Below are 12,527 nucleotides of genomic sequence, written 5' to 3' on the forward strand. Positions count from 1 at the left end.
GAACTGAAACAGGAAGCAGGAAGTGAGTCGGTGTTAGACTAAACATGTTTACAGCATCATGTTTCGTGGGTTCATAACAGAGCAGCTCAATGATGACGCTATGACATCATCACCTGACACAGGAGCTGAACCGCTTACTAGATAAATAAGTATGAGCTGTAACCACCTCGGACTGTGAGTCTGAGGCAGCAGATAAATGTTGAACTGCTTTATGAAGTTTGAGACTTTAAGAACTCTGAGTCGTCCTCGAGACGCGCAGTGACCCGCTCAGCCCGCTTTATTAAAACACCGATGATAACCGCAGTCATAATGAGCGCCGGGCTCAGGGAGACCATGATGGATCGACCTGCTCCACTCTGCAGCCTCTCAAGGCCGCCTCCACACAGCTCCACCCGATTACTGGGAATAATGATGTACACGGGCCTCATCCATAACCTGCACACACACACACACAGTCAGAGCGCCTTTTAGCTGCGTTAGCATTTTTACTCCACAGTCTCAGTAACGAACAACAACCAGACGGATCATCAGTCACAACGACCTGTTTCCAGCTGTAACTGAAACGTCTCTGACGTTTTCTCATCAACAAACTGATCAAACTGAAGCTCCCAGGAGGACACCATGAAACACCAGCTACACAGAACTCCATTAAGAATCTGTCTCATTTAAGGTTTTCAGCTAAACACAGTCGAGCGACTGACTGGTTACATTTGAACCAGTGCAGAATAAAAACGAGCTCCGTCATCACTGCAGGAAATGATGCGAACATCAGAACAAACAGTCCACCGACAATCTGTCTGATTTTAGCTTCATACAGTCGTCTGTGGTTCAGTACAAACACAGGAAACCAGCAGCTGACCCAGAGTAATCTGATTACTGCCGCCTGTGATTTATAACTTTAATTTACCAGGAGGGATGCTAACAGGCTAACAGGCCGTGTCTATGCGTGTGCGTGTGTGTGTGTCTGTGTGCATGTGTGACCTTCCATATACAAACCTGCCTGTCAATCAATCATTTAATCAGAAAACTGATGAGGCTGCAAACAATGATAGAGAGACACTGACAGAGAGAGAGAGAGGGAGGCGTGCAGAGAGGAGTCATCTATCAGAGAGGAGGGGGAGGAGGGAGAGGAGGAGGGGGAGGCAGCCGCGGGCTGATGAAGAGCCTCAGAGGTTAAATTATGATGTTCATTTCCTCTCCATAAATTGAATATTTTACTGATCATAAATTATCGTCCAATCACAGCTCAGCACAGGAAGGTTCCTCTCTCTCACACACAGAGTGGTTGCCGTGGCAGCCTGTGTGATCAGTGCTCTTTGTTCAGCCTTTAATTAAGTTAAAGGTTAAACACAAATGATAATAACTAAGCAGGAAGTGATTCACAGCAGCGGCCAATTAAAAGCTCCAGAAACGCTCGGGGGCGTGGCCAAACCAAACGAACACACCCTGCAGTTTAGCATGATGCACACATGTGTATGTGTTACCATGGAGACAGTCAGAGGACAGGGATGTGGGGTTGATGTAAACACATATTTCCTCACCTCCATGTTTGATTTTATAACTCTGGTTTTTCTCTCTGTCAACTTTAGATTTGAAAAACTGTGAAGTATAAGAAACAAACGTTTCTCCTGAAACATCCAACCACAAACATTTAATTTGAAATGCCACAGGAAGTGCTGTTTGTATGACCAGCATGACGCGGCGCAGGTTAACGATGAGCGAGACTTTAAACAGAGCAGAGAACAGAGGGGAGGAAGCGAAGGCCAAACGCCAGCCCAACAGGAAGCTGTCAGTCACAGTCTACTCTACTGCGCTTTACTCTTTACGATTCTAGTGATGGAGTTGCTCTTGTGACCCATCCAGTGACATCACTCACAGTCTGATGACATCACACTGTCAGCTTGACTCACCTCACTCGGACCCCCAGCTGAGTAGGTACTAATAAAGTACCCAGTACCAGTACTATCAGCTATCTTAGGCAAAACACTTAAAACCAAGTCGAGCCAAGTACGTGCTGGCTGAGGTACTACATAGAGCAGTACCAGTACTACAGAATTATACAGAGCACCGACAGTACTACAGTACTGCAGGTACAGCAGGTGTACCTGTTGGAGTCCTTGTCCACGATCAGGCAGCTGACCGAGTGTCTCAGGCAGTAGATCCCTCCAAACACAGCACTCATCCTGAAACACACAACAACAAAGCAGCCAATCAGCACGCAGGAGAACATGTGACCTGTCTGTGCACAAGTATGTGGACACCACACGCACTTCCTGACCTCCAGCGAGACTTTCAAAATAAAAGTTTTATTAAGGCAGTATTAAGGATTAAGGAGCAGGATGTCCTGAGTTCAATTCCACCATCAGGTCTTTCTGTGTGGAGTTTGCATGTTCTCCCCGTGTCTGCGTGGGTTCTCTCCGGGTACTCCGGCTTCCTCCCACCATCCAAAGACATGCAGCTTGCTGGGATAGGTTAATTGGATAATCCAAATTGCCACTAGGTGTGAATGTGAGCGTGAATGGTTGTTTGTCCTTGTGTGTTGGCCCTGCGACAGACTGCCGACCTGTCCAGGGTGTACCCCGCCTCTCGCCCTATGACAGCTGGGATAGGCTCCAGCGCCCCCCGCGACCCTGAAAAGGTTCAAGGTTCAAGGTTCTTTATTTGTCACATGCATAGTTACAGTGGGGCAAAAAAGTATTTAGTCAGCCACCATAAACTCAACTCGTCGTGTTTGGAGGAAGAAGAATACTGAGTTGCATCCCAAGAACACCATACCTACTGTGAAGCATGGGGGTGGGAACATCATGCTATGGGGCTGTTTTTCTGCCAAGGGGACAGGACGACTGATCCGTGTTAAGGACAGAATGAATGGGGCCATGTATCGTGAGATTTTGAGCCAAAACCTCCTTCCATCAGTGAGAACTTTGAAGATGAAACGAGGCTGGGTCTTCCAACATGACAATGATCCAAAACACACCGCCCGGGCAACAAAGGAGTGGCTCCGTAAGAAGCATTTGAAAGTCCTGGAGTGGCCTAGCCAGTCTCCAGACCTCAACCCCATAGAAAATCTGTGGCGGGAGTTGAAAGTCCGTGTTGCTCGGCGACAGCCCCAAAACATCACTGCTCTCGAGAAGATCTGCATGGAGGAATGGGCCAAAATACCAGCTACTGTGTGTGCAAACCTGGTAAAGACCTATAGTAAACGTTTGACCTCTGTTATTGCCAACAAAGGTTATGTTACAAAGTATTGAGTTGTATTTTTGTTATTGACCAAATACTTATTTTCCACCCTGATTTACCAATAAATTCTTTACAAATCCTACCATGTGGATTCATGGATTTTTATTTCACATTCTGTCTCTCACAGTTGAAGTGTACCTCTGGTGCAAATTACTGACCTCTGTCATCATTTTAAGTGGGGGAACTTGCACAATCGGTGGCTGACTAAATACTTTTTTGCCCCACTGTATACAAGTATAACACACAGTGAAATGTAGCCTGACACGCTCCTCGACATGTGCAAAAAAATTGGGGGGGGGGGGGGGTGTAGAGGAAGAGGAAGAACATATATATTAGGGCTGTCACGATTAGTCGACTAGTCACGATTACGTCGACTATCAAAATCGTCGACGACTGATTTAATAGTCGACGCGTCGTTTGAAGCTTTGTAAGATCCTGAAAAACGCAGGAATAAGTAGCAGGATTTAAGAGTGTAATAACGGACTGAAACAGAAGATGGCAGCACTGCATGTACTAGGATACCAGCTGCCGTTAAACCCCGAAGAAGAAGAAGCAGCGTCCCAGAATTCATAGCGCAGCCCAGCGCAGTTTCCAACAATGGTGGCAGCTAGTTAGTTTTAATATTGCTCTTATTATTCTTTCTGGGTCACAAAATAAACGTTTAACATATTTTCAGGCGAGAATGTAGCTGTGTAAACCTCAAATATCTGCTCAGTTTATCAAGACACCACATATTTTCAAAAGCGCTCCGACGTTTTCGGAGACGTCTGTTACCCACTAGCTCGATAGCGAGCCGGGAGCTAGGCTAACTAGAGCCGTGAGAACACCGGACTCCCGGCAAATCTTTTTCAAACCCACCGCCGTCTATCGCTACTCAGGTTAAACGTGATATATGAGTCACTTAAATAACTTAAAAATGTTATTGTTTGGCTTTTTTTAGTATTTTATTTGTTCCTGAGTAAATCGGTTTGGCTGAGATTAAAGTTATAGTTTTTACACAGCTGAATAAACGTCAAGCAGACAGCTGATTATCAGAAGTGTGAGATGCTGGAGAATTTACTCCGGTGTCCTGTTATATTTTAGATAGCAAGGAGTTTATTAAACTTCACCGAAACAATCTGCAAATGTCATTAAAATTTAATAAACTATCATCTTGTCTTTATTTTTAGTTAGCACATACCTTAAACAGTTAAAGCTGTAAGCTAATGATAGTTATATAAGAGCAGATGCTGCTGGTGCAATAAGCTGTACGTTTTACCTCAATGGATGATGATCTGATTAGTCGACTAATCGCAAAAATAATCAGTGACTAGTTGACTATCAAAATAATCGTTTGTGGCAGCCCTAATATATATATACATATATATATATGTATATATATATACATATATATATATATGTATATATATATATACATATATATATATGTATATATAGAAGAAGCTGACTGCACTCCACGAGCGTCTGGCAGCACAAATGAACCAGCTGCTAGTTAACGAGAGACACCCGGAATGGCTAACCGAAGGTCGGACGGTTCTGATCCCCAAGGACCCCAAGAAGGGACCGGTCCCCTCCAACTACCGACCAATAACCTGCCTCAGTACTACATGGAAGCTCCTGTCAGGCATCATATCGGCTAAGATGAACAGGCACATGGGTCAATACATGAGCGCGACACAGAAAGGAATTGGCAAGAATACCAGAGGCGCAAAACACCAGCTACTGGTAGACAGAACAGTCAGCCGAGACTGCAAGACCAGACTGACCAACCTGTGCACTGCCTGGATTGATTACAAGAAGGCCTATGACTCAATGCCCCACAGCTGGATACTGGAATGCCTAGAATTGTACAAGATCAATGGGACCCTAAGAGCCTTCATCAGGAACTCAATGGGGATGTGGCGTACAACACTAGAGGCCAACTCCAAGCCCATAGCACAAGTCACCATCAAGTGCGGGATCTACCAAGGAGATGCTCTGTCCCCACTGCTGTTCTGCATAGGCCTGAACCCCCTCAGTGAGATCATTAACAAGACTGGCTACGGATACCGACTACAGAACGGAGCAGTTGTCAGCCACCTCCTGTACATGGATGACATCAAGCTGTATGCCAAGAGTGAACTAGACATCGATTCACTGATCCACACTACCAGGCTATACAGCAATGACATTGGAATGTCGTTCGGACTGGAGAAGTGTAGTCGGATGGTAACAAAGAGAGGGAAGGTAGTCAGAACTGAGGGGATTGAACTACCAGAAGGCAACATTGCAGACATAGAGGACAGTTACAAGTACCTGGGGATCCCGCAGGCGAATGGGAACCATGAAGAGGCCGCTAGAAAAGCTGCAACCACCAAGTACCTGCAGAGGGTCAGGCAAGTCCTGAGGAGTCAGCTGAATGGTAAGAACAAGATCCGGGCCATCAACACGTACGTCCTGCCCGTGATCAGGTACCCTGCTGGGATAATAGGCTGGCCAAAGGAGGAGATAGAAGCCACTGACATAAAGACAAGAAAGCTTCCTTACCATGCATGGAGGGTTTCACCCCAAGTCCAGCACCCTGAGGCTGTACGCTAAGCGGAAGGAAGGGGGCCGGGGACTGGTGAGTGTCAGCACCACAGTCCAGGATGAGACAAGGAACATCCAAGAATACATTGGGAAGATGGCCCCAACTGACCGAGTGCTCAGTGAATACCTCAGGCAGCAGAAACCCAAGAAAGAGGAGGGAGACGAGGAACCATCATGGAAGGACAGGCCCCTGCACGGTATGTACCACCGGCAGATAGAGGAGGTGGCTGATATCCAGAAATCCTACCAGTGGCTGGACAAAGCTGGACTGAAAGACAGCACAGAGGCACTAATCATGGCAGCACAAGAACAAGCTCTGAGTACAAGATCCATAGAGGCTGGGGTCTATCACACCAGGCAAGACCCCAGGTGCAGGCTGTGTAAAGATGCCCCAGAGACAATCCAGCACATAACAGCAGGGTGCAAGATGCTAGCAGGCAAGGCATACATGGAACGCCATAACCAAGTGGCCGGCATAGTGTACAGGAACATCTGTGCCGAGTATAACCTGGAAGTCCCGAGGTCAAAATGGGAGATGCCCCCAAGGGTGGTGGAGAATGACCGAGCTAAGATCCTGTGGGACTTCCAGATACAGACGGACAAAATGGTGGTGGCTAACCAACCGGACATAGTGGTGGTAGACAAACAGAAGAAGACGGCCGTAGTGATCGATGTAGCGGTTCCGAATGACAGCAATATCAGGAAGAAGGAACATGAGAAGCTGGAGAAATACCAAGGGCTCAGAGAAGAGCTCGAGAGGATGTGGAGGGTGAAGGTAACGGTGGTCCCCGTGGTAATCGGAGCACTAGGTATATATATATATATATATATATATATATATATATATATATATATATATATGTATATATAACAATTCTGTAACTGTAACTTCGGTCGTTGCTGTGCTTTTTTTGGAAGTCGAATTTCCCAGAGGAACCCACCCGAGGGATTAATAAAGTTCTATCTTATCTTATCTTATCTTAGGTGCGGTGACTCCCAAGCTAGGCGAGTGGCTCCAGCATATCCCGGGAATAACATCGGAGATCTCTGTCCAGCTAAGATACTGCGCAGGACCCTCAAGCTCCCAGGCCTCTGGTAGAGGACCCGAGCTGGAAGGATAAACCGCCCGCAGGGGCGTGCTGGGTGTATATATATATATATATATATATATATATATATATATACATTGGGTGAATGTGCAGTAGTAGCGGAAGGATAAGCAGAAGCGAATGGATGGATGGATGGAGCAGGATGTCTGATGGTGTGGTTACCGTGGTGTCTCAGCCAATTGTCTGTCTGTATTACTGGCCCCTCCCCCTCCAGCACCGCCATAGATTAATAACATAATGAAATTACAGCTGCTCCATAAATCAGAGCAAAGGGCTCTCATTAAACACACACACTCCACTCAGCTGTAAGTGTGTGTGTGTGAGAGAGATTGTGTCGACCTTCTCACGCAGAGCTAACACACACACGTAACATCAATGTGTCATCATGTGTTAATCACAGCGTGTGTGTGTTCTCATTTATTTGATGGCGAGCCAAATCACACACACAGTGCTCTGTTTTCCTTTAATCAGGAATCTGTGTGTGTGAGTGTGTGTGTAGGTGTGATAACAGCATCTGTGGGGCGATCGTGGCTCAAGAGTTGGGAGTTCGTCTTGTAATCGGAAGGTTGCCGGTTCGAGCCCCGGCTTGGACAGTCTCGGTCGTTGTGTCCACTTCACCCGTTGCCTACTGGTGGTGGTCAGAGGGCCCGGTGGCGCCAGTGTCCGGCAGCCTCGCCTCTGTCAGTGCGCCCTAGGGTGGCTGTGGCTACAATGTAGCTGCCATCACCAGTGTGTGGATGGGTGGATGACTGGATGTGTAAAGCGCTTTGGGGTCCTTAGGGACTAGTAAAGCGCTATATAAATACAGGCCATTTACCATCTGTCACATGACCTTTGACCTTTTTCTGAGCCCGCTCAGCATCTGTTTCCATCTGGAAAAAAAAAAACTGCTAATGAAACTAAAATAATCACACAAATAAAATCAGCTCATGAACCACCAAGTACAGGCTGCTGCCCCTCTGCAGGCTTCCAGAAGCTGTCCAATTAGAATGAAGTGGGCTAAAGCAGCTGCACAGAGGCCCAGCATCAGACAAAGAAAGATTATTATGACCCATGAATCATGCAGAGCTGCTCCTGCAGAAGAATAAAGAACACAGCCGAGACTCAGATCCTCGCTCGGATCTGACCGACGTACCTGGTTACCTGTACCCTGCTACTCATCGCGTTTGTCACTCTGGTGGCTTCATCACGTCCACGTCACACTCAATACATCAGAACTCGAACAGTTCTCGCAACAGGTGAGCTTTGGGCGACTCAGGGTGCAGAGTAGCCTGCTAGCTGAGCACAGTAGTACTCACTGACAGTAGTACTGTAATACTGGTTCTTACCTGCAGAAACACTGGGGAATCTCTCCAAGTCCGTACACAGGAAACAGAAAGGGAGTGTTGCCATAGCGACCCAGGCAGCGCAGGAAGTGGCGCGTGGAGGCGAGCCCCACCTCGGTGAGTGTGTCTTCTGTCACCATGGCAATGGAGTGAAGCAGGAAGTGCTGCAGGTTGTCGCCCAGCTGCTGCTCGCGAAGGAACTCCAAAAATGGCCGACCGTTGTAAGCTAGAGGATGGGGAGGAAGTGCATCATTACCCACAATCATCTGATGTTGGTGAGAGTGACCTTATGATGTCAGCAGGTGGACAGGTGAGGCATCTCACCTTGGTGCTCCTCCGTCTCCTCCACACAGGAAGTCAGGAAGCGCATCAACTTCCTCTTTTCAACCACAGACAGCTGACGGCTTGCAAACACGTCTGCTCTGCTACAGGGCACCTGACGGACAGGTGAGCACAGATAGGTAAACACAGTAGGGCTGCCACGATTACGTTGACTAGTCACGATTATGTCGACCATCAAAATCGTCGACGACTGATTTAATAGTCGACGCGTCGTTTGAAGCTTTGTAAGATCACAAAAGACGCAGGAATAAGTAGCAGGATTTAAGAGTGTAATACCGGACTGAAACAGAAGATGGCAGCACTGCATGTACAAGGATGCCAGCTGCCGTTAAACCCCGAAGAAGAAGAAGCAGCTGTGTCCGTTATCATAGCTGTGTCCAAATTCGCATCCTCCTGTGCCCGCATTTGTAGGCCGATTACGTAAGAGCGACACGACGAAGACGGTCCAAATTTGAAGACTCCAACAAATGCGGCCAACAAATTTGAAGGATGGGTCGGGTGTATCCTTCATGGCCCAACCTATCCCAGAATTCATAGCGCGGCCCAGCTCAGTTTCCAACAATGGCGGCAGCTAGTTAGTTTTAATATTACTCTTATTATTCTTTCTGGGTCACAAAATAAACGTTTAACATATTTTCAGCCGAGAATGTAGCTGTGTAAACCTCAAATATCTGCTCAGTTTATCAAGACACCGCATATTTTCAAAAGCGCTCCGACGTTTTCGGAGACGTCTGTTACCCACCAGCTCGATAGCTAGCCGGGGGCTAGGCTCGCTAGAGCCGTGAGAACACCGGACTCCCGGCAAAACGTTTTCAAACCCACCGCCGTCTTTCGCTGCTCAGGTTAAACATGATGTATAAGTCACTTAGATAACTTAAAATGTTGTTGTTTGGCTTTTTTTCAGTATTTTATTTGTTCCTGAGTAAATCGGTTTGGCTGAGATTAAAGTTTCTACACAGCAGAATAAACGTCAAGCAGACAGCTGATTATCAGAAGTGTGAGATGCTGGAGAATTTACTCCGGTGTCCTGTTATATTTTAGATAGCAAGGAGCAGACGGATGAGTTTATTAAACTCCACTGAGACTAGGGATGGGTATTGATAATATTTTCACGATTCCGATTCCATTTTCGATTCTTTATCGATTCTTTTTAAAAAAGGAGAACACTAAGGTCGATTAGCTTAGAACTTTGTTTTATATCTTCTCTTTGAACAAGATAGAAATTTAGGAGTAACATGGCCTTACAAACCTAGCAGTGAGATCTTAAGAGATCCAGCCTACGGCTCTTCAATGGGGTGTCACAGGGTCCCCAGGAAAAAGATTGTAAATGTAAATAATAAAATAAATATTCTTCTGTAGCAATAACAAAGTATAACATAAATTATTCTGTAGCAATTACACAAGAATATCCAGTAATGTCCCTGCCTACAATTAAACACATTCACTTACTGAAAATCACCTGCTGTGGCAAACGGGTGCAAACCTTTGACCACAAACTGAGTCTCTGCTCGGTGACATTCGTCTATCCTGCCTGAAAGGAGACGCTGCCGGCAGACTGCAGCGAGAGCTGCCAGCATCTGAGCCAGACTCTGTCTGTCTCATCATGGTCACTAAATGCACAGTAATGGCAGGTTTGTAATAAGGCAGATCGCGCTAACATAATATGCTCTGTTAGTTGATTATTTACCTGCCGCATTAACGGGAGAGGACGTGCAAACGTTACCGCTGCTGCTGGTTGAGATTCACGAGTCCGGAATTAAAAACACGACATTCATTTAAGGTCATCGCGTGTTTTGTGAGCAAATGCTTTTGCATATTCGTAGTGTTTCCTCCCTTAAATGAAATATCTACTTTGCAAGTGTTGCAAGTTGCCCTGTTGTCATCCGTTCTCGTAAAGTGTAACCAAACTTTTGAGCGTTTGAGCTGCTTAGGCGCCGTGTGGGACAACAAAGAACCGGTTTTCGATACCCATCCCTAACCGAGACAATCTTTAATAAACTATCATCTTGTCTTTATTTTTAGTTAGCACAGACCTTAAACACTTAAAGCTGTAAGCTAATGATAGTTCTATAAGAGCAGATGCTGCTGGTGCAATAAGCTGTAAGTTTTTATGTCCAATGGATGATGATCTGATTACCTCGACTAATTGCAAAAATAATCAGTGACTAGTCGACTCTCAAAATAATCATTTGTGGCAGCCCTAAAAACAGACAGGTAAACGCAGACAGGTAAACGCAGACAGGTAAACGCAGACAGGTGAGCGGCAGACAGGTAACGCAGACAGGTAAACGCAGACAGGTAAACGCAGACAGGTGAGCGCAGACAGGTAAACGCAGACAGGTGAGCGCAGACAGGTAACACAGGACAGGTGAGCCACAGAACAGGTGAGCGCAGACAGGTGAGCGCAAACGCACAGGTAAACGCAGACAGGTGAGCGCAGACAGGTGAGCGCAGACAGGTAAACGCAGAACAGGTAAACGCAGACAGTAGCGAGCAGGAGGAACAGAGACAAGGTGAGGCGCAGACAGGTAATACGAGACAGGTGAGGCACAGACGAGGTAAGACAGGGAGGCCAGACAGGTACACGCAGACAAGGTGAGCGGCAGCAGAACAGGTGAGCGCAGAACTAGGTGAGTAAACGCAGACCAAGAGGACGCCGAGCAGGATAAACAGCCGCAGTCATTGGGTGAGTCGGGCAGAGACCAGTGGTAAACCAAGAAACAGGTGAGCAACAGACAGGTGAGCGAGACAGGTGAGCGCCCAGACACAGGTAAACACAGACAGGTGAGCACAGACAGGTGAACACAGACAGGTAACAACAGACAGGTGTTTATTATTTATCTAATTGCAGTCCCGACAGAACCTGCTATGTTAGCTGCTGTCATCACGGTTGCAGTTTTCAATGGTTTGACTCTTATAAACAGCCTGCGCAGCGTCAACCAACTTAGCTGCCCAGGCCCGAGACCACCCTCACAGACCTCTGAACAAACCCGTCTCTGACAGACAACAGACCTCTGAGCTCAGCAAAGAGAAGCCCGGTCACTGGCACCATCACCGAGCCAAACGTGGAGGCGACACAGCGGCCACTCTCACAGGTCGATGCCAAAACCATTTAAGACCTACTTCACCTCAACATTGACTTTGTTTCCTACACGAACATAGAGGAAGTAGTTCACACAACAGTACGAGGCTGTGACCTGTCAGCTTGTGAAGAGTTTCGACCTGTTCAGAGCAGGTGCTGATGTGATGAACCCTGTGGGTTTTGTTGTGTGAATTTCACTCTTCTTGAAGTGCGACTGGTTGTTTCTGTTGTTCTCATGCAGACATGACCGACACACAGAGACAGAGCAGCTCGTACCGCTCCACGCTGCGTGGCGATAGGTCAGTATCCTGGTCACATTCTTGAAACTCTGCAAAGCGACTGACGTTTGATTTGATGAGACAGTCGACCTAATGAGCCGCGAGAGTACAGAGCTGGAGGGAGGACATGAAGATGAAGCAACCGGGAGCTCGGGTCAAACAACCAATCAAAAAAGCAGTGGGATAACCACCGAGGGGCAACGATTGGCCGAGAGGACTGTCCCTTTGTTTGTGCTGATGTCATGTTACCTTAGACCAGTCAAAATTGTTTGGTTTGAACCGGCGTCCTACCTTTTCAGCTGGGTGTAGCTGATTTTCTTCCCTGGTTGGCTCTGCATTTGGCTGGGGAGGAGCAGAGGGCTGTGGCTGATCCGCTTCTGGCTCCTCCCCCTGTTCCTGAGCACCTGTGTATTGGAGGAAGTATGCAGTTATTTATTGTTCGGCCAATCAGGAATTGATGTGAAATGTCAGGGGAGGGCTGCTCTTCCTCCACCTGCTCGTGCTCCCTCAAGCGGCCTCACCCTGTTTCTTCTTCTTTGAAACCTGAAAGAGCGATTGGGTTTAAAACCTGCTAAATCCGAAG

The 12,527-nt window shown here is 47.0% G+C and overlaps 1 protein-coding gene across 1 annotated transcript in view; it reads right to left on the reverse strand.

Moving 5' to 3' along the window:
• The window catches only part of LOC113030993 (rab proteins geranylgeranyltransferase component A 2-like), a 15,114-nt gene extending 6,355 nt beyond the window's left edge, over positions 1-8,759 (reverse strand). The window contains exons 1-3 of the mRNA XM_026182810.1: positions 8,567-8,759; positions 8,246-8,468; positions 2,106-2,183 (exon numbers count right to left, since the gene is read on the reverse strand). Coding sequence (XP_026038595.1) covers positions 2,106-2,183; positions 8,246-8,468; positions 8,567-8,759 — 494 coding nt within the window. The remainder of the gene's footprint in view (positions 1-2,105; positions 2,184-8,245; positions 8,469-8,566) is intronic.
• Positions 8,760-12,527: the final 3,768 nt, after the last annotated feature.

Source organism: Astatotilapia calliptera, chromosome 10 (assembly GCF_900246225.1).
Source record: "Astatotilapia calliptera chromosome 10, fAstCal1.2, whole genome shotgun sequence".
Lineage (NCBI taxonomy): Eukaryota > Metazoa > Chordata > Actinopteri > Cichliformes > Cichlidae > Astatotilapia > Astatotilapia calliptera.